The sequence below is a fragment of the Balaenoptera ricei genome, chromosome 8 (genome assembly GCF_028023285.1).
Source record: "Balaenoptera ricei isolate mBalRic1 chromosome 8, mBalRic1.hap2, whole genome shotgun sequence".
Taxonomy (NCBI): domain Eukaryota; kingdom Metazoa; phylum Chordata; class Mammalia; order Artiodactyla; family Balaenopteridae; genus Balaenoptera; species Balaenoptera ricei.
This window is the reverse complement of record NC_082646.1, coordinates 29,980,446-30,006,657: the sequence shown is the minus strand read 5'-3', so window position 1 is coordinate 30,006,657 and position 26,212 is coordinate 29,980,446. Positions and strand designations below refer to the sequence as shown.

The 26,212-nt window shown below is 33.0% G+C and overlaps 1 protein-coding gene across 2 annotated transcripts in view; it reads left to right on the top strand.

Annotated features, from left to right (window-relative positions):
• Nucleotides 1-24,611, top strand: part of GRIA4 (glutamate ionotropic receptor AMPA type subunit 4) — a 536,727-nt gene extending 512,116 nt beyond the window's left edge. Inside the window, exons 14-16 of one of the 2 annotated variants that reach the window (XM_059929352.1) lie at nucleotides 17,891-18,005; nucleotides 20,189-20,323; nucleotides 24,447-24,611. In XM_059929352.1, the coding sequence (XP_059785335.1) occupies nucleotides 17,891-18,005; nucleotides 20,189-20,323; nucleotides 24,447-24,611 (415 nt within the window). Of the gene's footprint in view, nucleotides 1-11,416; nucleotides 11,532-17,890; nucleotides 18,006-20,188; nucleotides 20,324-24,446 lie in introns of both variants that reach the window. The other variant, XM_059929353.1, reaches the window with a different exon arrangement.
• The last annotated feature ends 1,601 nt before the right edge of the window (nucleotides 24,612-26,212 follow it).

The window sequence follows — 26,212 nt, the reverse complement described above, 5'->3', positions numbered from 1 at the left end:
GTCAAAGCCTTGGTAATATAACCAATGTTTCCAATTGTGTTCTAACACAAGGAGAATAGATTCTTAATGAACATGTGTAAATAAATATATTGCCGTGAAAATAAGAATACTCACCAAGAGTTTCCAAATTCTGGAGGGATCAGGTAGGAAGAAAAATTTGTTTCAATTCTATTTACAAAGGTATAATTTACCAAATTGCTGTAAGCTATCGTTAATATAAGAGGAAATATTTCTTTTTATCTGGAAAGTAAAGATTAAAAAGCCAGTAATATTTCAGACAAAAAGTCATAAAAATTATAAATCATATTCATCAGTTCATTCAGTCCCATATAATTATTCTTATTGATCTTGATCTTTTATTAGCAGTTTTATTAAGCCATTAGGTTTTTCATTAGAATTCTATAATTTCTTACTAGTTTAGTGGTATGATCTGCAAGTTATCAGAAACTTGTATTTGTCCAAAAATCCTTTCTATGAATCATCTTGAAGATCTTCATTTTGTAAAAGCATTTTAGTAAAACAATAACTGTCTATAAATGACAAAAGACAAATTAAAGATCTGATTGCAATGCAATTGATGAGGAAATTTGGCTATTTCTGTGACATACAACATTTTAAGATAACTAGAAAAATGATAACATACCAGGACATATCTGAATTTTAGGAATTTCATATAATTTCTAGAACGTTTATATTAATAAAATTTACCCATACAATATAACCTAAGAAGGTTTATCATTTCGCATTTGACAATGCTTCCCATGTAATTTGACATACCATGTTTGTTAGTTTAATATCTCTCTTTGAGATTTTTCAGGGGCCCTCTGAAACATCCCAAAGTTAGCTGGAGGTCAAAAGGACTTTATTTAGAATTTTGATTTAGGAAAGTTTGTCAAAGATATCAAAAGGTTTTAAAACACTTGGTCAAATAGGATTATAGGTTACTGTGAAGCAATACTTATTCACTTAATCAAAGTGACAATAAAAGATTTCAAAAGTAAATACAGAAAGTTACAACAGGTTACTTGAAAGGTAAGAAATTTTACAATCTGTTATCAAAGTAGATGAATATTCCAAGAAAACTTTGTCTTCCTAACAAGAGAGAGAAAACCAAATTCTAATTTTGCACCAGCTTACTTTTAACGTTAGAATTAATTCACTCAATTAAATTTATTTTAATCTTAACCAGTCCTGACCAAGCACAAAACACTTCACAGGGTTTCTTTTCCACAAATCTTCTATAACTTCCTTTTTCACCTTCAGATTTTGTCCTGTGATTTCTCTTTTACTCTCTCCCTCTTTTTTTAACCCCTCTTTAGGAAAAAATTACTTTTTTCCCTTAACAAAAAGCATTTCCACTCATACCTTTTTTCTCCTTACATATGAAGATGTTTTCCTTATTAGTTTTAGTAGTTTTAATTATATAGATTAATTAGAATTTATAACCCTTAGAAACCTTAATTTCTAGTGAAAACTAAGAAGTAAGCAACTGTAAACTGTTATACCAGTATTTTTTTTTATTGGAAAACTTATAAATACATTTTATAATTTCCAAAAACATACATTTCCTCATGGCATAATTTTTTTTTTCAATATGATGCATGATATGTTTCTAATAAACCCAACATCTTTAGTTTTTCTGTAATAAGAAGACAAAAGTAGACTTAGATTTGTTTAACAATTAATATTTCAGTATTTTATCTTCTCTAGAAATGATCTAGACAGTCAATGAATTCCCATCATTTAACTTAGCAAAACTCTAAAGCTTCAAGTTACCAATAAAATTTGAGGAAATTACTTTTAAGTAGATATGCCATAAAACATAATTATTCTTAAAGAGTTCATCTAAAAACTCTTGTTTCATTTAAATTTATTTAATTACTTATGAAAATTTTATCATATAAAATTTATCCTTTTTTTGCTGACAAATTTTGTAACAGAGATAACTGAATGTATTTAACTTGTGGTAAACCTGGTAGAATGTGTTTAATTTACATTTAATGCTGATAACTCTCAAGATAGGCCTGTTTAATTAAACCGACAAACTTAAACTTGCTTTTATTTATTACGGATTAATCCTAGATCAGTTACACTTGAAAAATATTTGGATTCATTTCTACTACATTTAGAAATGTTTAATTTATAAGTGCTTACTTTTAAGTCAATTAAAAAGAGCTCTTTACAAATTAATTTTGGTAATACTATTCAGAGATACAAAAATACCATATCTATAATGCACACACATAGACATAGACACAACCAGAGATGTCATAGCTTTCATTGTAAAAGTTTAGTCATGAATTAGGTACAATACAAAACTCACTGGTTTATAAATAACAATTGGAATAAGTTTGTATCTGCTCAGACTGCTAAGGCTTTTTACTATGTGGAAAAGACTTTTAAGACTTGTATTTGTCCTTGATAAATCTTTAAGGAGGCTGTGAATTAGATTTTGTGTGAGGGAGCATTTCCAACAGGTTGTACTTTTTAAAAGATCTCTTTTTTTTCTTTGGTGTTTCAGGTTCTACCTGATTGAGTCAACCAGGCTCAGTCTCAGGCCATTGTGAGCTGTATTTACATTTCTGATTTTGTAGAGATTTGCAAGACAAAGATGGTTGCTTTCCATTTCCCCTAAGAATTGGGCTGCTGCCGAAATAATATCAAAAGGCTGATCTGTTCATCCAACTACATTTTCTTTAATTTGCTTGTTTATATCACAGAGAAGATTTCCAACTAAAATGGAAACCAAAAGATTTCTATATTCTAGAACTTTAGGATTCAAGGCAGCGTACCTTCAAAAAGTCTGCACAAAGCATTCAATAAATTCCCCCTTTCTGAGTGCACAAGGCCACCCCATACCAATTCACTCTAGGGGCAAAATCTTCCACTAGTGCTTCTTTTAGCCCCTAAATATCAGCCCCTAATTTCCATCTCATATTATGTGGGCTCAGGCAACCCTATTGGCTTCCTTTAGCATATTCAATTAACACTGCCTAAAGGGTGGATTTACCTGCCCTGTCTTACAATACCAGGCAAGGGAAGACAAAATGTCCATCCCCACAATGCAGTCAGGCAAAAGAGATGCAACCATCTTACATAAAGCCCATTCAAATACACTAATTTTCTTACAAACTTTCATCTTAGTTCTATCAGTACTTATACTTTTAACCTTAGTTTCCATTAGGACCCTATCAACAAGTCTCAGTCGTACAAGGAGTCCCAGAAACTTTTCCTTTTTTTCCCCCAGCCATTTTATTCATTCCTGTATAAAAGGTTTTGAGGACCCCAGTAAGGGGTTGAGCCAAGGGACCCAAGCCTTTTTGTCAATCTTTGATTTGATTAATTGGCCTAACTGTTGCCCCAAGCAATTGCTGGTCAGGTTTCTCAGTGTAATTTTTTCCTTCCAGCTTTTTAAATTTATCCAAACTGGGGTAATTAGAGCAGATTTGTTTGGTGGCCTTTAATGTCGGGGCGCACCAACAGGGGGTTCCTTTGGCTCACACAATCCTAGGTAGTGCTGTATTAAAAACCTTTGTTTTGATCCCCTCAATGTTCGTTTTATTTATTCCAATTCTTAATAACCATCTGAAGATTTCCATCTTGCTGTGATGAGTTCCATGACTCTTCCCTTTCTGATTCCTCTTTATTCCACCACTTTCAATATTTGCTTTATTTATTTTATTTTTTAACAACCCTTTAAAAATTTCCATCTTGTTGGGAAGAGTCTCTTTCTCCTCAATTCTCTTATTAATTAATCTAAAGTTTTTATTAGCATCTGTAAGACCCATTGAGGGGAAGCGGAGACCACAAATAATTTAATAAAGCTTCCTGAACAGGTTTTTTGTTTTTATTTTTAAAACTAAGAGAGTCTTAAGGTTAGCTGTTATATATCATTGTATACACCTTTTAATTTGGTCTTTCCATAGGTACCAGTAAAATAGTTGTTTATGATGAGAGCTTTCTAAAAATTGACCAATTTAGAAGTTTTTCCAATTCAAAGGATCCATCATCTGGCCATTGATGAGTAGGATCTTAATAGTGATTCAAATCAATAAGCCAATTTACGGAAAGACCCTGAGGTAACTTTCCAGACCACGGTACCACGGACACAAGAGGCGTCCCGAAGTGAGGGAATGGATGATGTAGTTCCCATCTTCCAAAGGCTCACTCTTAAAAACAGTCTAAGAAAGTTTGAGAAGATAAAGGCCCCTTATGGACTGGACCCCTAATGACAAAACTCCCCCTGACAGCTGGCACAGCTGGACAAAGAGACTGCTCAGAATCACAGCCTATTTAATTGGCTGCCAAATGCACACTGGTATGTGCACCTTTTGGATGGCAGAAACCAGGGAGATTTTTCTCATTAGTATATAAACCAAACTCTCAAGGCATAGAAGAGAAAAAGAAAACTTAATCAGACCAATGGTTTTCTCCTTATAACAAATGACACAAAAGACAGAGACAAAGAAAAACAGTGACCATCCCTGGGAGAAAAAGGATCAACAAACCAAAAGTAGTACTCTACCAAATTTTAAACCAAGAGTCACGAAGTCCAGAGATATTTTGGGGTGGCAGATTTTGTTCCCCAGCAATTACCTGAAATTGTATATCAATCTGGATTTTGTACATTTGTGCATTTTTCCTGAGAAAGTATCCATGCTTTCATTGACTTCTAAAAGAAGTCCATGACCAAAGGAGGATAGAAAATTCTACTCTGTGACCTAAAATTGACAAAAGTCAAGAAACTAAACTGCATGAAATATTTGTAAATATTACATTAAAAAAAACTCAACAGTAAAAATACAATTAATTTTTTTATTTATCACAATCTCTAGCTAGTGTGCTGACTAAATTTACTGGCAGATATCCTCACAAAAATCATAGTGATCCTTCTAAACATCACATTCTTCAGACCTAGTTCTCAAATAGGAATTAGTCATGCAAATTCCAAAGAACACAATTTAGAGACAATTCTTGGAATCTAGCCTGGTATTAACTCAATTTGTTCAGTTCTTTTTGTTTCAATTGAAGTATGAAATACAAACATTTCTATAGACTAACTTAATTGCATATATGTCACCCAAAATCCAAAATAAAGACAATAAATCCCTCATTATAAAAGAGTTTTCAAATGCTCATTATAATTCCTGCTGGGTCTGAATTGTCTTTCCCCTTAAAAAAAAAATTTCCCTCTGAATTTTGATATTAAATTATTGATCAATAGTGCCATTTTATGCAAATCTTACCTGTCATCGCATAAGCAAACTGGAGTGAAAACTTAAACTTTTCTAAAAGTGTTTGCATGTATATATATATGGAGAGCAACTCAGCCCAAATTCTGCCTTTGGAAAAAAGTGCACAAATCCAATGAAGCAAAAAGAGCCTTGTGCTTGTTTACTGGAAGGAATAATTTGGGGAAAAAAGTAATAGCATAGCTACAAGTTAAACTGAAAACAGTGGAGCATTGATAAATGCTGAGAATTAGTCTTCCAGGCCTAAATAGCTGATAAACAGTAGAACTGTGAAAGCAAATACCTTTCCTTATATTTCCTTGAGTGATAAAATAGTTCTTTTTCTCAGCTAGTTATTAACCAACTATATACAAAGTTCTGGAATTTGTTGAAAATTCTCAGTTTTCCTGCTAATTTCCTTTAGCTGCCTTTATGTGGGGATGGGGAGGGGATGGGGGGGACATCATTAAACCACAAAAGTAAAATCCCATGTGATATTTGCTCATGTCTACCTATCTCATCTTGTATGTGGGATGGACTTCCATGTACGCAAAACTTGTTACAATACTGACAATATGGCCATCATTTAAATATCAGAATGAATAATCTATACAGAGTTGGTTATTATTTATTTTTCATGAAATTACTATTTTCTTATTAGAGTGGCCCTAGAAAAACTTCTGCATATATTTACCTGCTGCATAACAAAATTTAAATCAAATGAGTTTTCCAGTCTGGAATTTTAGTTTGATTTCAAAAGAAAAATAGAGTGAATATGTTATATGATGGAAGATTTGTTTTAATTGCCTTTTAAAAAATTACTGCACAACATTGAAAAAGACTTTTTTTCTTAGAGTGTCTAATGCTTGTTTGGAAGAGAGCAAAGCTGCCAGCCATGGAATCTCTTTTTCTAAAAACAGAGCTATATTCATATTTTTTTAATCACCCACTTAGCAGGACTCAAGTTTATTCACAATCACATTCATTTAATCCAGCCTAAGGGAAAAAACTCTCCTTGTCTATGTAAGTTCATGTGAAACAGCAAGGCTTCTCTCTAGGCCACTGAGAGTAACATTAACCTCCTGCCAATCCTATCTGATGGGTAGACTCATACCTCTCTTCCTGACCTGTTCCCCTCAAATAAGGTAGAACCTTTGTAGAAGCCAAATGCATCACATTTTCTCCATTCAGCCTGTGACTAGAGACACAAAACAAAGTGTACCAAAGCAAACCACATTATCAGAACAGTGAATGTTTTTCTGAGATCCTTAAGAATAACTTCTAAATTCTAATTCTTCCTCAGTTTTTCTTGATCCAAAATAGAATATATATTTTGATTTGCATGAAACAATTCTATTAGGCATTATATTATAAAATAATTAAGAGAGTGTTTTTGTTTGTTCTTTACTGATTATTAAAGTGTCACTTTTCATTGCAGAAAATTTGGGGTGAGTGGAGAAGCATAAAGAACAATATGCAGTCCAAATCAATCATAATCCCACTACCTACAGATAGCTATTTGTTGTATTTCTTTCCAGTATCTTTCCATTAACATTTTAATATATATATACATATAAACGTTATATATTTTTTTCTCAAATTAAGATCACAATGAATATACAAATTTGTTTCTTTTTTTTCACTCAACATTAAGCATTTCCCTGGTCATTAAAATCGTGTAATGATTGTTAAACATTCAGTTATATGGATTATTGGTGCCTACCAATACTAACACCTCGAGAGCTTTGCGAAAATGTAGATACACTGTCCCCAATTCAGAAGATTCTGCTACAGCAAGTTTAGCCCTGAGCATCTGTATTTGTAATAAGTGGTTCTGACACTCAGATCAAGCTTGAAAACCACTGCTGTACACTAAAATCTACTTACTTCTCCCTTTCTGTTGGGCATATAAATTGCTTTCAACATTTTGCTATATAAATATACTATAACATTTATTATGTTACTCTGTCAACATCACTGATTAATTTCTTAGGATTGATTCCTCAAAGGGGAATTATTATCAATAATTTTCAATATTGTCAATAATTTTCAAGGGTAAGAATTGTTTTTTAAGTTTTTGTTGTACAAAACCATATTATTTTTTTTCCTGGTTTAAATTCTATTTTCAGTGTATTAGGACAACATTAAATCCTTGACTGTATTGAACATTATCCTTACTTTTATCTTTGCCAATATGAATAGCAAAAAAATGAATTTGCATTTCTTTAATTCACATTAGTTTAATTCCAAGTAAGGTTGAATTATTTTTATATAATTTTGTACTTCTTCCTGCATAAATTATCTACCAATGTCCTTTGCAGGTTTTAAAGGATTTTCCTATGTGTTTTACACAATTGCATGTTGATTCACATAATTTTTCCGTTTTTAAAAAATATATTAAAATTTATCAGGACTACAAAAAAACTTTCTAGCATCCTTCATGTAAATATTCTGGACATTTTTACACCTGATATTTAAATTTTATAGAGAGTTTAGTATGAAGAGAACACTCACGTTAAAAAAGTACAGGCCAAAAACTAAAGAGACTTTCTCATGTGTATATAATTAATGGATCCTTTTTTATAAGGATAATAAAGCATTATTATTAATAAATTAATAAAGTAAATTAATAAAGCATTAGCAAAATTACACAGTAGTTTAGACAAATAAAATCCATTAGGTCCATATATTATTGATATCAGAGACAATAATGAAGTGTTCAACCTACTAAGTGAAATGTAATTGAATTTGTTTTAACCAGACTAAATATAATATTGCAAACTATTTATTCTACAAATTATATATACCCTGAATATCTTGTGTGCAAACAATGACTAAGTCTAAGGCTTGTATATCAGTCCTTTATAATAATATTCTCAAATCCAGGAAATCATAAGAATACTTTACTAAACAAACTTTTAAAAATTTATCTGTTTATATAGGTAGACATTTTATCAGATGTAAACTTTAATATCTCACCAACAGAAAAAATTATACTATAAGAATTATGCTCTAGAAGTAAATACAATGAGTGAGGCATAAAGTAAACATAAAAGCATATCTAAATCTATAGAATTTAATGATAAATTATTTATGGAAATATAGAGAGTAAGAGATAAATATCTTAGCTTAAATTAAGCATAGTTTCAACAAGAAAATCTTAATTTGCACTAATTTACCCAAAATTAATAAATGGGAAAAGTTTAGTTCTGTTAATTCCCATTCTAAAGCTTTTGTTTAGTTAACAAAAATGGGTCCCAGATGCTAGGGCAATAAAAGATGGATTTTCATAATCTCAAACTCAGTTGAATGATTTCAGGAGCAAAAACCCCTGGAATTTTTCCAGAGGTCCTGGAATTTGTCTGGGTGAGCATTTTTGTTCCAGTCCTGAATTAAGTTCCCCATCACCTCACCACTATGAAAAAAACCATTTGGAGAGGGGTTTTTCTTACCTAGGATTCCCCTAAGTCATAAAATGAAAAGGCAAATAAGTATGTTACCTGGGTCCTATTGCAGTCTATAAAAGGTCACTGTCAACATACCTGGGCTCTCAAATGTGGTTTACACTTCCAGCAAAAAATATGATCACTTAATTGTTGTTTCTTCCTCTCCTTCCATTTTTAAATGAAAGCAATCCATTTCAATTGAGTTTATTCTGTAAAAGCTGCATTTAATAGAATGAAAGGAATAATTAATGTAAAAAATAGCCCACAATATTTTTCTTCTTTCTTTTATCTGCTTGGCAGATCACTATTATGGCTTCTCTGATGCTTAATCAGGACAAGAATATCCTTATCATCAATATGAGTTTCTGACATAGATTTCAAAATCTATGTCTGAAATGTATGAAGGGGATTCCAAAGTAATAGTAAAATGTTCTGCAGCAAGGATCTGCTTTCTATGTCCCGTATTTACCTGACTCCTTATGACTTCCTTAGGCTTACTTGTAATTATTCCTTCAGGGTTCCTTTTTCTTTTTGCCTGGATAAAAAATACTTTTTAAACTAGTCTAGAAAACTGAGTAAAGTAACTTTATGTATATTTTAAAAGTCAGTTGATGATTCTTATTAATAACATGTAAAAGTGATGCATTCTATAGAATAGAACACATGTTCAAACAGTCCTTACAGGTGTGGTTTATGCTGCATTTTAAATAGCAATCTAAGGACTCCTTTAGACCTAAACTGATTACATAGAGAAATTACATGTTTAGTCAGACAATTGTAGAAAATAGCAGGCACTTTTAATAGGCAAAGAAATCTTGAAATCCTAAAGACTGTCTCTAAATGTTAATTACAAAGTGCCTTCATTTAAGAAAAGTAAATTTTACATGTGATAGTATTATGTGAATTCTATTGAAGGACCACAGGAAAATGTGGATTGTGAACTGGGCAGTGACTTATCTACGGGTCAAGTATATTATATTAACCAAATATAGATACATACACACACATATATAAGGATAGCAGTGTGAAACTGAACTGTTTTTACATGGCCTATTAGATGTTATTAGAAAGACAATGTCTTAGAATAACTTTGTAGAAAGCTTTATTCCAAACAATTTTCTCAACATAAAGCTTTTTTTCCTTATGCATTTTTTAATTTTGCTTTTTTGTTTTCTATTGTGCTGTGAAACTGTCTTTGGATATGGCTAGTAACCATGTTAAATAACCCTCTCATGAAATGATTTTAGTTTTATCAAAGGAATGGTCTAAACCAACATATAAAATAATTGGGATACCACTTTATTGGAAAAAAATTTAATAGAAATGTTTAAGACTAAAGTGGATTATAAAACTTGTTTTCTCCAAAATAGAAAACTTTAGTTGTTAGCTTCAGTTCATTGAAAGACAAATTTATTTAGCTTCTTATGGACATAAAATTAATTAAAACAACTCTTTTCTCCCAACAGCATTTTAAAAAAATAGATGGCTCTAGCTTCATTGAATATTCGTTCATCCCTAGATTTCAGTCTGGTCCTTTTGGTGATTAAACTGACAGCTTGGTATTGTTCACTTCAGGAATTATATTAATTATTTTACACCACTAACATGGGACTTACTTGGAAATGTGGGGACAGCTAATTATTTAATTAGCATTTAATAAATGGTAGTCTAACTTTTAAAAAGTGTTAATCCTCTCAAAGTGTGTGGTTTACTCATGGGAAATGTTTACTCTCCAAGTGGATCAGACCATTACAACACTGGAAAATGCACATCATTTACCTGAAATATTACAAAAACATTTTAAAAGTATAAATACATTAATAGGCTGATTTGTGGTGAAACGTGACATTTTATTAATCAACTAAATGATATTTCACTTGCAAATCAATGTTCAAATGCTACTCATTAACATGAGGTTGTTTTGTTTTTTGGGAGGCAAAACCCATGACACATTTTTTTAATCCTTTTAGAGAATAATTAGAATATGCTACCCTTATTCCTCTAAAGAGATAAACATGGAGGAAATCTAATCTAGTGTTTGTTTGCAAAGTCCATATCAAATGCAGCATGACTTCCTGTGGTTTAATTACATAATTTAAACAGTCAAATTGGATACATGATCCTGGTTTCTAAATAGCATCTAGTGACTTTAAGAATCAACATGAAATTCAAATATAAGCTCCCTGAGAGCTGCTACTACATTTCTTTTGACTATTCTATGACTTCCAGCCCAGGAAACTGAACCAACACAAATAATAAAAGGAATAAAAATTAAGCCATACTCTTTGTTGTCAGGAAATCAGTACACAAAAATTAGTGGCTGATTTGCTGATTTGTTTATGCAATTATGTTTTTCCTTCTGGGAATGAATTTTCATTTGTCTCTTATGCGTCGTTGACATTCTTAGAGGCAAAGGAATTCAAGACACAATTCTTTCTCAATTACTAGTAAATTCAAGTTTATTACTGTTTTGCAAAAAAAAAAAAAATCCATGTAATTGGTTGATGTTGATGTCAGTTACTTGACAAGAAATGAACTGTGAAAGTGAACCACCAAATGCCACAGGTTTAATACACTTTGAAGGAAATTACAACTGCCTGGTGGAAGGGGCTGCAGGATGACAAAATGAGAGGTTTATTTAGCGTCTGGGAGAAGCTTATAAAAGAGCTTAAATCCTCATTCCTTCTAACATCTTAACAGCTGTGCAGTTTCTTACAAAATATGTTTTATCGTTTCAAGAAATGCTGTTAACCTCGCAGTTTTAAAACTGAATGAACAAGGCCTCTTGGACAAATTGAAAAACAAATGGTGGTACGACAAAGGAGAATGTGGCAGCGGGGGAGGTGACTCCAAGGTTAGCCTCAATGTCACCAAAAGCGGGTAAACAGTATGTACAGTAATAAGTGCATCTGCTGGGAGACATAATTTAGACCTACTAATACCACCGGAGTTGCTAGTCAAGTCCCTTCGCAAACTTAGTATGCAATTACTGTCAAAGCAAAAATATTTGCCAAAAATATCAATTTGGGTACACACTAACAAACCTAACTAAAATAGTCACTGAAAATCTCTGGCTCTGAAGAAGGTATGGATCAGACATAGTCCTAGGAACCTCAGTTTTGGAAAGCAGGCTTTTGAAAGAGCAATTAGCGAAGAGGAGAGAGAACAGAGAAGTTGTCTTGTCTTGTTTTCCTCACCAGAGCTGCCACGAAATGTTTTTAAGTAATAACAATAATCTGACGCCACTAAATCAGGTACCTACCAGAAAGACATTTCTCCACTTAAAACTCTCAGGCTTCCATTAAATAGCAAGTTGTATAACAAATCAAAGGTAATCATGTGAACTAGACATTTTTTGTCTTCTGTAATGGATCAAACTAAAGAAAGATCGGGCTACAAAAATAAGACCAACTCAGCTTTATCTTTACTGCATCCCTGTCATATTTCCAGCTCCATAAAATAATGTTTTACTTTTATTTCTAAGCAGTGTCTAAAGAAAAAAAAAGGCATACAATCAGCAGAAGTTATTAACTAGTGTTCCAGAACTCTTCTTCACTGTGGATAGACGTAAAGAAAACAATCCAAAGATGGGAATATTCTGACTGAATTTTCTTTCCTTACATATCTTCAACTGGTATGTAAGAACATTGAAAAATTTTAAATATACACTCTTTCTTTTAAATTCTAGAGAATTGCCCAAAACAAGTAGCCCTGCTCATCTTCAGGTTGTTGGTTGGGCTACAAATTCTCTCACTTGCCTGGCCACCAAACCCAGAGAATTATGCTTTGTTTAAAGGGTATATCTGTCAAGGAGGCTGCGAACCTCACCCTCTTCCAATGTTGGTAACTTCCCCCTCGATCCTGATCTGAAAAGCCTTTCAAATTCAGCTCACTTGTATATTTCCATCTTATAGACAACCTTGTTGCAGGAGGAGAAAAAATAAACTTTGCAAAATGAATATTCTGGCCACAGAAGGAGGCATGAAAAAGGAGGAGACACAGAATTGTGTGGACCCAATTCTGATCATCCATCTCCTATCCTGAGGGAGAATCTGAGTCCTTGGAGAAAAAAAGCAGAGAAAAGCTAGAGAGAGTCGTCAGGGATTCTTCTGAGATGGTTCCCCTTTAAGACACCTCCATTCAAGACAGCAACCGTATGTTTTCTTCAGAAGTATTAACTCTTTTATATTTTGGAGCCCCAACTTGCCTAGAATGTTCTGATCATTTCCATAAAAATATGAATACATAAATACATACATATATACACACATAAATAGAAAATTACTCATTTACACTAATAATCTACTCCTCTATGCAAATTAGAAATGTAAGAAAATGTACTCTAATAACACCAGAGAAAACAAAACTGAAGATATTCTATTCAATTAGAAAAACTTTGTTTGCAAATTTTTATTTTTATCACAAATATAAACAAAGTATGACATTGCTTAACAGATAAAATTTTCCACAAAAAATTAATAATGAATTCCTGTTTTAGTGTATATTAAAGACTCTTAGACTCTTTCCAAAGAAAAATAAGCAAGCAGAAGCAGAAATGTATACATAATGGAAAAATCTACGTAACAAAAGTCATTTTAATTTATTTAAATAAGGGATTGGACAAATCAATTGAATTTTAATCTGTTTGCATCCAACATTGGCACATAATGGACACCAAATAAATATTTGTTGTCCAAAGAAATAAATATGAGGCTAACCTTGTAGTTTTCAAAAATCAAAATGCTTATTCCTGTACTTTCACCTGTTACTTTCACCAAACATGAACTATAAGATGATATTCTAAAATGTTATTTCATATTTTGAGTCATTTTCTGAAATGTTATAAAAATTAACATAAAATGTATGTTAATTACATATATAATTACAGTATGTTCTATTTTCCCTCAGGAATTTTGTTTTCACACTAGAAAAATATTTCTAGTAGGTTGTATGTTGATATAATATTTATCACCAATAGAATAGGTAATAATAATAATACGCTACTCTGCATTTATTTTAAAAGGTGATATTTTAAATGGCCTGACCTAACTTAGAATCAAAGTAAATTACCAGGAGACAGTTGCTGCTTTTAAATTTTTATTCTGTAGCTCCTTTGGGTGACTGATTTTCTTTTTAAACTTACCTTACCCCTTCCATTTGGCCTGATCTTTATCGAAAGAGGTGAAAGGAGGAAAAGTGCTGAATTGGAGGAAGAAGCTGGCTCCTAATCCTTTGCTAAGTATAAAGCCAAAGCAGAAGAGAAAAATTAAATACTGCCAGTTTATCTACAAGGCACATTGTGTGAAATGCACACTCAGTGATCTCAGCACAAGTATACTATAATGTGGTGTGATCTGATTTTGACATACAGAACCTTAGTAGGAAAAAATTAACTTTCCTAACAGTGATTCATCTGGGGAAGGGGGGAAAGCATGGAAAGCTGTACCACACATGAATATGTTCCAGTGAGGGGCTAATTGACCTACCTGTCATTTACAGGATTATAACAAGGAAAGAGATCTCCAGCCTTGCATACAGCAGCACATTATTAAATTTCTGCTTTACCTGGGCTATGCACCAGTATCTATGGGTAAAAGAAGAAATACCCACTGTTGATTGATTGATTTAATGTAATCAACAACTGAATTATTTAGAGTCACAGTGGCAGCTTCCAGTTCACAAAATAATTAGCATCCCCACTCAACTGATAGCCATTCCCAGAGCATGACCAAGGCAGCCCTAGGCCAGAGGCTCCACAGAAGAAATAAGGAAAAAGGTCTGGTATGTTAAATGAAATAAAGTGGAAAGGCATGATTTGGGAGGGGATGAATTTGTTTGAAAAATTACTCCTTTGAATGTTATTGTGCTGTGGCCTTTTTTATGGTCATAAGAAATTCATACTCATTCTTGTGAATAACAGAAATTTACTAATTGGCAATGAACCAATTTAAAAGTTTCATTGCAAAGTCTAAAACTCATATCCCCTTTGATTAATCTGATATGATTTAGTCTGAGCACAAACGATATACAGAATTTTATGCCAATTTTTATGTGAGTTGTTTAATCCAGGTTCTAGTTGGAAATTTTGGCAATACTTGCAATCATCAATGACCCATAATGCTAATAATATCTACAAAATTATTGATCTTTTCTGTTTGTTTTATACTTTATTCTCCTCGTATATATATAAAAATAGCCATACTCATGGATGTGGATATTCATATTTAAGTCATTCTGTGAATGTGATTACCAAATAATGAGTTCTTTAGGAATTATAGTAAATCTCACAATACCCAGTTTTTAATTTGGCATTTTGAAGAATACAGCCCATTCCTGACTTTAAAATATGTTATACTTGCAAATGGCCTTCTCCCCAGCCATGGAAACCAATGCAATAATAAAGTTATTATTTTGGAAAATATGCATTCATAAGCAGGAAAAAATGTTGTAAACAAAGACCAGTAAGGGATGCTAACCCTTGGAGAAGGACTCTCCTAGTAATGAATTTCTTGCTCAGTGCCTGACATTCCACCAGTTGACCATTAAGCTTGGTTGTTAATAAATATCTATTATTCAAAATTCCAATCTAATCTTATCCTCTAAAACCAGACTACTGGAGTGAATAGCAGAAGGGACAAAGAGGCAAGGGGAAAATTAAGCAGGTAGGAGAAATGGTCCTTAAGAAGGAAGAGAGATAAGTCAAAGGCAGTCTTCATTTAATCCAGGGGTCCCCAACCCTGTCTGCAACCTCTTAGGAACCAGGCCACACAGCAGGAGGTGAGCAGTGGGCAAGTGACAAGCTTCATCTGCCACTCCCCATTGCCTGCATTACCACCTGAACCATCCCTCCTCCAACCCCTTGGAAAAATTGTCTTCCACGAAACTGGTCCCTGGTGCCAAAAAGGTTGGGGACCGCTGAAGTAATCCATATTTTTGCCTTCAGCTCTCCCATCTATAAGAAACTTTAAGGAAACTGCTTTCATTTTCCTTCTCTTTTCAGCATTAAGTCCTCCTCCTCCCCACACAACCCATGAAAGAAGTACAATATAGACTAATATAAGGTACTTTACACACGCGTTAAAAAGGCTTTGGTGAGCTAGCCTGGGGACCTAAATACCCTTAGTATCAGTTAAACAAAAATGCTTGTTCTGGATTCAGAATAATTTAAATGTAATAATTTTACAGAGCCCCTACCCTGAGTCAGATATCCTTGTAAATATTTTACAAGGATGAATGAGATGTGGCTTCTATTCTCAAGGAGTTCACAGTTCACCAACAAACCCTCAGGTGTGGTTTTGTAACAATCAATCACTTCATAAATGGAAGTGGGGGATGTAATGTGGGGGTGGGGAGGTTATAGACAGTAAAATCTAGATTAACTGGGGCTAACCAAGGACCCCAATTAACCATAATCCTCACCCCACACCCAAACTCAGTTTTTTAGTACAAAGCGTTAAATCATGCTGACATTAGATTTTAATCCAAAAAACAATATAATATTTTAGGAATGTGACAAGTGCATATGCTTAAATTGAACAATGAACCTTGTAAGATCTTTTGACATTGATACAAAAATTAAATTGAATTCAGAAACCAGATAAACAAAAAGAAAAACTTATATTTTAGAAACTTTTTTCAGAACAACAGTACCAAAAAAAATGGATTTTAGTTTAACTGTTAATCAGAAAACTCAATTAACCAGAAACCTCTATTTCCTAAGTCTTCTGTTGTTAATATTTTTAATTACACAGACCATTACAAACCCTGATTCAGGTACTTCCTAGCTGACTAGATGAGTTAACCTCTCTGTGCTTTGGTTTCCTCATTTGTAAAATACAGGTGATAATAGTAACTAAACATGTAAAATACTTTTAATAGTCCCTGGTACATAGTAAGTGCTCAGTAAATGTTAGGAATCATCATCACCATAATTATTAATGCATTACCTAGTTGTGTAGATAGGTTTATAGAATTAATCCCTTGGTAACCAAATAAATGTATGCTGTGTTTCTCCAAATGCACTCAACATTTCCTAGAAGAAGTGAGGCATTAAGAGATACAGCCAGACAAAATGATTGTGGCAGCCTTAAAAATGTCAAGAGGAATGCAAGGAGTCTCTCTCTGAATGTAAAAGCAAAAAGAAACAAAAACCAAACAACCACAAAAACAGTAACAACAGAAGATCCTAGGCATTACTGCTTCCCATCCATCTTCTTAGGCTTTATTCTACACACACAGAGGTTAACATGGGAATGAAAGCCAGAAGAATTCTTAGATTCCTCAGAACACTGACACTGACTGACAAGTGAACCTTTCCTCTCTGAGACTCCTTGTATAATATTTAGTATTGAAGGACTCAAAGACAGTAGAAAAGAAAAATGGAATTTTATAGTATGAGGAGTTTGCCTGTTTATAAAAGTCTTGGTTACCCCTAACCTATCATGTATTTGTTCTAAGAATTTATAGAATATATTATAGTTACTGCACTTTATACTTAGAGTATATTCATATGGTAGACTCAAGATAGATGAAAATTATTTCTGGTGATATTATTTAAGTTAAATACTGCAATTCAGAAGGAAAATATCAGCATAGGGTTATACTTTAAACTAATGATTTACATATTTGTCTTATAAGGACTTTCCTCTGCATGAGCTGGCCCTTTGTCAGTAACACCTGAATCACCCTCCTCTTTCAATTAGGTCTTGGATGAGAGTGGCAAAGGAGTCAATTTAATGATGGATACTGTAGCCATACACTTAAAGCACAGAGTAAAATTCTACTAGCTGAATCATAATGCCTGCAAGAAATGAAACCAGGCCTATCTAGCTTCTATTTTAAGCCTGTCAACCTATAGCCACTTCCACTAATTTTGAAAGAGAAAAAAAGGAGCTTCTGGATTTTGAATGACTCCACATTTATGGTGGGAAAACTGAAAATGCTCAAGAAACCCAATCCAGGCTAATAGTTTTGGATTCACAGTAATTGCATACATTTTATTTAAAAATCGTCCCTAGCAGTATGTGCCTGTTACCTAAAGCGATGGAGCAGGCCCCAGTTTTATGTCTGATTTGAAACCTGGGCCTACAGTACAAGACATAACACCTACTGTGGCCTCTGCTCTGTCACTTTGCCATGCGATTCTAATGTAGTTTTACTTGAATAACATAAAATAACATATATAATGTTATTTATGTTATTTTCCACGTGAAGAACTCCTGTAAACCTTGCCGTTTTGAAACTCAGTGAGGCAGGCGTCTTAGACAAGCTGAAAAACAAATGGTGGTACGATAAAGGTGAATGTGGACCCAAGGACTCTGGAAGCAAGGTCAGTCGCTGCAGTTCGGGGCCTCCTCTTGTGTTCACAAAACAGTAAATGGGAGCAATTGTCAAGAGTATATGGAAACAGCAAAAACTAAATGTTTCTCTATACACTGCCTAAACTAGAAGCTAATGTCATAGATTTAATCCAAAGGGAGTATCTTTTCAGAAAATTGCAAACTGCTCCTCAATATAAGGCTTTTAAATAAACTTAACTGTAAAAATATAAAAAATAATAAAATTCCTATATTATTCTCAAATATACGTACCACTAATAAAAATAGTGCTTTCGGATTTGGTTTTTGTTTGTTTTGGAGGCAAAGACCATGAAATGTATTATTTCAAGAACTGATGTATTCTCAAAACAGGAAATGGGGAATTGATCAGCAGTCATCTACAGAAAGAATATTTTAAATATTAAATATATTTTATTCAGAAGTTCAGTCTTTTGTCACTATTTTGCCAAGCATTCCACTTTAGTTTGAAGAGGACCTGTTATATTTTTATTCTGATAAACAGAGTAAACCTTCCAATTCTGTTCTATCGAAATTATTTTAATAAATCAATGTTTATGAACAATATCTTCAGCTTCTAAGATCTCATTCATGAATTTTTTTTTAGAACAATGCAGGAACCTATAGGCCTGATCATGTTGAGTACAAATGAAAATAGTGTTACAAACAGTTATATTTTCATTTAAAGAAAAAAATGTAGTAATTTATCAGTGAATCTAAATACCTGCACAAATTAATAGGACATAATGCCTGAAAGCCATTGTTGAGGATTCTTGAAATCTTCATTTATTTTTTCCTGTATCTTCTTTTAGAAAGAAAAAAATTATTGGTTATTCTACGACATTAAATAAGTGACTTACATATATAAGAGAACCTCAGTTAATTTAAGAAAGAGACAGTAATGTTAACTGATCTCTATTCAGGCTTCTCCCTGTGTTTTAATCACTTTTGTCTGCCTTCGAACCAGAGTGGAATGAGAAAAGCTTGGCCAAATAATGAAATAGCTATTTCAAACACTTATGTAAATTTAGAGAAGCAAAAGTACTTAATGAGTGATTATTTTTAAAATGAAGTTACCCTAAATTTTTGGTCCAATCAGTTGATGTTATGGCTAAGAGGACAGTGTACATAGTAATTTTTAAAATTAAACCTTCTCCTAATAAAACTATTTAAGCTTGCACAAAACACACTGCTGACCATGGGGCATCCTTCAGGTAGTCTACCCAAAATGCTTATTCAAATAATGTTATATAATATATATTTACAATTTATGAAAAATTATGAATTCTTGTTACAATTTTAATATCTTCCAATAATATGCTTAACTATTTCTGAATTTATTATGAAATAATATGTATTCTAAATCTCTGGAGAATAGTATGTCTAAAATATTAACTGATCAAGCATTTTTAAGTGAAATGGAATCATATTTTAAAGTCAATAAAAATAGTTATAAATCTGTCCGTAAATAATTTAGTTCTCAACTGACCATGGAAAAATTTGTATATTTTTAAAGTATCTTTTTAAAAAGTTTCCAATGTGTTGCATATATAGTTATTCCTAAATAGTATATAATATGTTAAAGTGACACTTTCCAGGAGATTTCTTAAACAGATGTGACTAAAAGAACAAATAACATGTACCTTAGCACACTATTTGCATATATTTGGTAAAGTCATGATGAACAAAATGTGAAACTGCTAGCTTAAAGTCCCTTAGTTCTTTAAGTAGGAAGCATGAAGTTAAATTTATTCAAAAGAAACATCAAACATTAAAAATGTTTTAATGGAGGGAAAGCCAAAAGAGGTTTCCTTCTCATGTAATTGGGTTTTAAAAATGTCATTTTCAAGCTTAACAATAATAAGCCCACTTCTGCCTATGCTTATATATGGCTAAGTATAGTGGTTTTCATTGTATATTTAGCAATGATAAAATGTTATAGATTTTATTGAATGTAATCACACACAATTTATTGGTAATCATCATAACTTCACTTCTGCCAAGACCTATAAGCTTTATGTTTAAATCCATAAAGCTACACCAGTGACTTATACATGTTAAATAATTTCAGGTTAAATTAAGCATTTACTTTAATTAGCTGTTTGGATTTCATGTGTTCTTCCATCTTCTGGATGTGACTTTCCACAGTTAACTCAAGTGTCTTTATCCCCTCTAGGACAAGACGAGTGCCTTGAGCCTGAGCAACGTAGCAGGCGTCTTCTACATTCTGGTTGGCGGCTTGGGCTTGGCAATGCTGGTGGCTTTGATAGAGTTCTGTTACAAGTCCAGGGCAGAAGCGAAGAGAATGAAGGTGGCAAAGAGTGCACAGACTTTTAACCCAACTTCCTCGCAGAATACCCAGAATTTAGCAACCTATAGAGAAGGTTACAACGTATATGGAACCGAAAGTATTAAAATTTAGGGGTAGGACTTAGGGCCTACTACAGTGAGTGGGTGATGCATTCTGTAAATGCAGTGTTGTGACCTGTCTGTGGTGGTATTGCTTGCTTCTAATTTAGAGCTTTACATTTTTGAAAACTTCAGTGCACTGTTCAGTTTTCTCTGGCTGCAGATGTACCGTTCGAAACTTTATGTTGCCAATAGATATCTGCATTGAAAGGGTTCAAAAGACAAAAACAAACTTCCAGAATTGCTCTGTAAAATGTTTTAAACAGTATATTCTACCTGAAAATTGGGAGAAATTTGAAATTAGATCTGGGTTTCCTTGTACACAGAACAGGCTAATCTTCTCTGGAACAAACTAATTTTAAGGTAAATGCTAACAAAATAAGCATAAAACCTGTTTCAAATTATCAAAGCCTAGAGAGTTGCCTATTTTTAATAAGGTTGTGCTGTTTTCTGAGAAAATATATGTAAAATCTCCAAGGCACATAGTAAGCACTCAATGAATTTTAGCTCCTATTCTAATTTGTCTTATATACATTAGCCATCTTTCTGTATTTTTAAAGAGTGAAACCCTGCTGTTTGTTCATCTGGCAGTAGTCCTTGAGTCAGACCTTTAGGCAGGAGTGAGCATCAGAATATTGACTACAATTCACATTTATTAGATGAAATTCAACTTTTATTTTCACAGCATCACTAAGGTGAACAGGCATTTTAGGCAATTTCTCCATCAAAGATGTCAGCAATATATGTTCATTAGGAAAGACACAGTAAAAATAAAAATTGCAGTGAGTATTTATTGACTTTTGTTTTCATTTCAATTGCTTTTAAGTAAGCCAGATCAGTCCCACTTACATCCTCTCATCATGTGACAATAAAAAATTATAAGCATTCAGTGAAATATAGGATGGAGGTCATTTTTTTTAAGACTCTAAATGTCTAGTACTTTTTCCCTCTGATAATAGAAAATGGTTTTAAAATAAGATCTGGAAGCATTTGTTGTTGCTTTCCTTAAAGTCAGGTCTCTAAAACCCATTTTCTGAAATGATATATAATGGCCATTCTATTACAATGATAAATGAAACTTTGAACTCCCAAGAGACACTTAGTGCTTGATGTACCCTAGAGTCAAACCCAATATAATTTTTATAAGAATAAGATGTATACCTGAGGTTATGCCAGGTAAACATGCTTGATTTTGATATTTATTTATAAAAAAAACTATTGAGGGAGTTCCCTGGTGGCCTAGTGGTTAGGATTCCGGGCCCAGGTTCAGTCCCTGGTCAGGGAACTGAGATCTCACAAGCCTGGTGGCATGGCCAAAAAAAAAAGCTATTGAAATACTTGTTAGTATCTTAAAGCAAAGAGCAAAAGCCATCCCTTTTTAACCAAGATCTAATTGCTTGTATCCATAATCTAGAAATCAGTGACTGAGTACAACTGTACATAGATAAGCCCAAAGTGGTTCTTTCCAAATTTTGTGAAAAAGAATTGAGAACAAAATCCTCAATTCACTCAGATCAGAATGTTTAGAGTATGTCTTCTAATAGCAGAACAACAAATTATGATGATGTCAAGGTTTCTTAGCCATTATAGTAATGCTTTCAACTTAATATTTACAGAATTGCGGAGAGATTTTTCCCAAACTGCGAAAAACAATATCTGAGAAGTTTTCAGAGCCAATTATTTGGACTTCATTCTGTGATGAATTTCATAAGATATCGTTTAAAAGTTTTCTTTAGCATAGCAAATGCATTCTAGAAAAATTCTAGAAATACTCATGAATTCTAGTTCAATATGAAGTTCTGGGAAATTGCTAGAAAGAGATATGAATTCCCAGGTTATGTACATAAAATTCACATGTAATAAATGTTTTTGGAGTCAGAACCTAGTACTGCAGTTCATCACATGAATTGCCTTTAGAGTTGAACTTTTAAGACAATAAATTTCAAAAAAATAAAGCATTCATATCCATATGACTTTTTAAAAGACTTAATGGCATTCAGAGCAAATGAAATGATCTGATTCTGTAGAGAAGACTTGAGAGCAAGTATTTTCCATTGTACTCCCATATTAAACGGCTTTTTCCTTTCAAAAATTCTATTGACCATAATTATGAAAATGACTGATAATTTAGATAATATTGTATCAGAATTTCAAAAACAAAACCTGAATGTCTACTTTAAAAGTGATCATCCCTCAAGGGAACCCATAATTAAGGTCACAGCCATTGGCCATAACATCCAACCAGAACCAGAAGCAGACTATATGGTAAATTTATAAGAAAGTTTTCCAGTTTGAGTAGTCTCAACAGGGTCACACAAAGATGAATAGAAATGACATTTTATGTAAGAAGCAGGAGATATAAGTATAGGAAATAAGAATGCAGAGAACTAAGAATACTAAGATTTAAAGAGAGAATAAGCAGTTGTCAAAGACTTATTAACACTCAGTTGCATTAATCTGTAGAGAAGGAGAGATTACTTGAGGGTACATGGAATACTCCCTGTTTTGATATTTTCTTTTCCTCATAAAGGCAATCAAGAAAATAAAGGGAAAAAAATAGATTTTATGGCAAAAGCTTTCTGAAAAAATCACAATGCTCTTATTAATTATATTTTAATATTTCCTCTTCAAAAAAACTTAAAACTAAACTAATAGATTTTTTAAAAATAATTATTTTACTTAATATTAAATGTTCAAAGGGAATCTGAAGAAACAAATTCAGACTGTCGTATTGGTTTGTTTTAATTTAGTGATGAGTAATTTCTGTAGAGGTTGTCTCCTGACTCCTGATTATAAAGATAAGTAAAATTTAATTTTTGAGACTGTTCACTAAAGGTGAACTATAATAATGACCTCGGTGTTTATCATACATACATCAGTAGCAAGTTGACTTCAACTTTCTGAAGTTATCAGGGTAACGGATCTCAAAACCTTCTCATTATAACAGTTTCTAATACAGTTTTTATTTCATATTTAATACATCATTATTCTAATATTTAAGTTACAGGGCAGAATAAATATAGGGATGGAATTTCCTAAAGAATTAGGTAAACTTAAATTCACAACAGGGAATTAAGACACAATATGAGTTATGAGAAAGTTATGATAAGGCACAACAAACTAAGGGAATATCTCCTTTACCTTATTTCTTCTTGAGTTAACATTAAATTTCAGCTACTAGAAAGAATTTAAAGGCAATGAATGAACAGCAAGTAGATTTTCATAATAACACTGCCTGTTTCTCCTCAGTGTAGTATTATTACCTGCTACCTAATATGACAGAACAAGAATATAATGAGGATTTCAGAGACCTGACCCCATAACATCAATCCGGGAACTTCCCCAGTGATGACCGTTCAATGAGGCATTGAAACATGCCCCCTTTCAGTGCACTTCCCTTTAAGCACTTAAAGCTTCTTAAAATATGAGCTTTAACTTCCATAGTGGGCATAGAATGAACATTATGTCACTAATTGTCCTATTCTGGGTCAATATCTATAGCTGCTGTGAATGAATGAAAGTATCTGTGGATAGATCTGTGTTCTGAAAACAGGAAGATCTGTCGTAAATAGTCTATATATATATAGTTTGGTTAGACAATTCATCACAATTTTAAGAGTACAATCATTTAACTGTTAAGACATTTTATAACAAGAAAAAAAGATCCAAATAAAGAATGTTGTCAAACCTAAAGAAGCGTTTAAGTTGGACTAGAAATACCAGGGTGTAGAGTGCAGCAAGTTAAAAGATGTGTCCTGCCTAGATTTGCCAAACAAAATCTTGTTTTATGATTTTAGAATTAGTTCTTAAACAGATAGGACCACAAACTCTAGAGTGCTTTATTCTTCCAGGTAGTTGAACTTTTCTTTCCTGTGATAAGCAGTTTTCATATGACCAGAAGAATATGGAAAAAATGCAGATGTCTAATTATTGATATTTTGGTGTTTGTTGTGTCATATTTTGTTGAAAAGACAGAAATATTGTAACACTCCACATTCTTTCTGTTTCCTTTCCATGCAACCCAGCTGACCTTTTCTGAAGCCATAAGAAACAAAGCCAGATTATCCATCACTGGGAGTGTAGGTGAAAATGGCCGCGTCTTGACACCCGACTGCCCAAAGGCTGTACACACTGGAACTGCAATTAGACAAAGTTCAGGATTGGCTGTCATTGCATCAGACCTACCATGAAAACCAAAAAAATAATTGAGTGCCTTAATTAAACTGTGTTGGTGACTGATGGAAACGCAGCCCTGAGGGACACGCTAAGTGCAGGTCTTCGCAAACCAATCCTTTGGCTGAGAGCGGGAAGTACGTCCTAAGGCGCCGAACATCAGCAGCAGCAACATGTGCATGAGCTCAGCTCGGAAACCCAAACTCAGATTTTATATCAGGAAAACTCAAAATTTAGAATTTTTTTCGGGGAGTGGGTGGGGGGAGCTGGGATGGGTGTATCAACAGCAACAGATTTCACTTGAGTGGACCTTAAAACTTTAAATCAGACATGCGAGTTAGCACATTAAACTGTGAAGTTCTTGCTCAGAAAGGCCTCAGTCTTCACTCCAAGGGATAAAATAGTTACAGAAGTCAATGAATATGCTAACCTGTGTCTCCAGAACACCCATATATTCAATGGAAGACTATCCAGCCAAGAAAACAAAATCACTAAACTCTGATAAGAAAATAATAAACAAACATGTAAATTCTGTGAAAAAATTTAAAGGAAGTATTTACACTTACTTTGGAGAAAACAAATACTGAAACATGCTTGCTTTTTAACTGACGTAAATTCGGTAGAGGACAACACAATTCTTTTTTCTAACCATCTTAGGGAACAATACATTGCAATAATTGAAATAAATGCCATCACTGTAAGAAACTTTAGAGACTTTTTTAAAATAAAAGTTGTTGGTCATCTTCTTGTTTGTTGTAACCTTCACTCTGTCACATGAGTCAGTGTCCACAGATTACATTTGTCTCACTACCAGGAACAAAAACAAAATGAAGACAACATTAACATAAAATCATCAGTCCACAATGTAGACTCAGAAGAGACTACGGGTCACTCATGTTATCTATATTATTTGTAATCTTGTTCTGTGTACAACATTGTGGTTTTTGTACCCACCAAAAAGAATAAACAACAGACATTCTTAAAATATTTACAGAGCTTAAAGTTTTTTCTTATCATTATAAAAGTTATTTGAGAAATTGTAAGACTATAGGTGGGATTGTAGAAGTAAACTGTGGGCCATATTTAAAAATGTAGCAAGCCCGTATTATTTTTGCATAGTAAGCTACTCTTTTTAACAGATCTTTGCTTCATTAGCAGTTAAATTGTCAAAGATGGAGTGTTTAAATTGGGGAATGAATCATTGTCATAACAGCAACATACCCGGTAATTATGTACTGAAATTTTACTTGGCTGTATTTTGCTGCATAAAATAATGTGTCTCTTGGGCTTCTCTCCCCATTCCCACTGTTCCATTTAAATCATTTGAAGCCACTAATAATATTTTGTGGTAGACAACAAGAATTAGTCTGAAGAATTAGTATGAAGAATTAGTCTTTGTTGGAAATTATACATGTTTATTTACAAAAATCACCTTAGTTACGTAGGGATTAAATTAACTTGGTTCAAAAGGAGGTTTAGATCATTTGAAATAATAAGTACCATAACACAGATAAACATCACAATACTTAGAGATCTGGGTAGAAAGCACAAGACAGGATGATTTTAGAAGTCTGGCCTTGAAGGATGAGTTGAGTTTTCATAGGTGGAGTTTTTATAG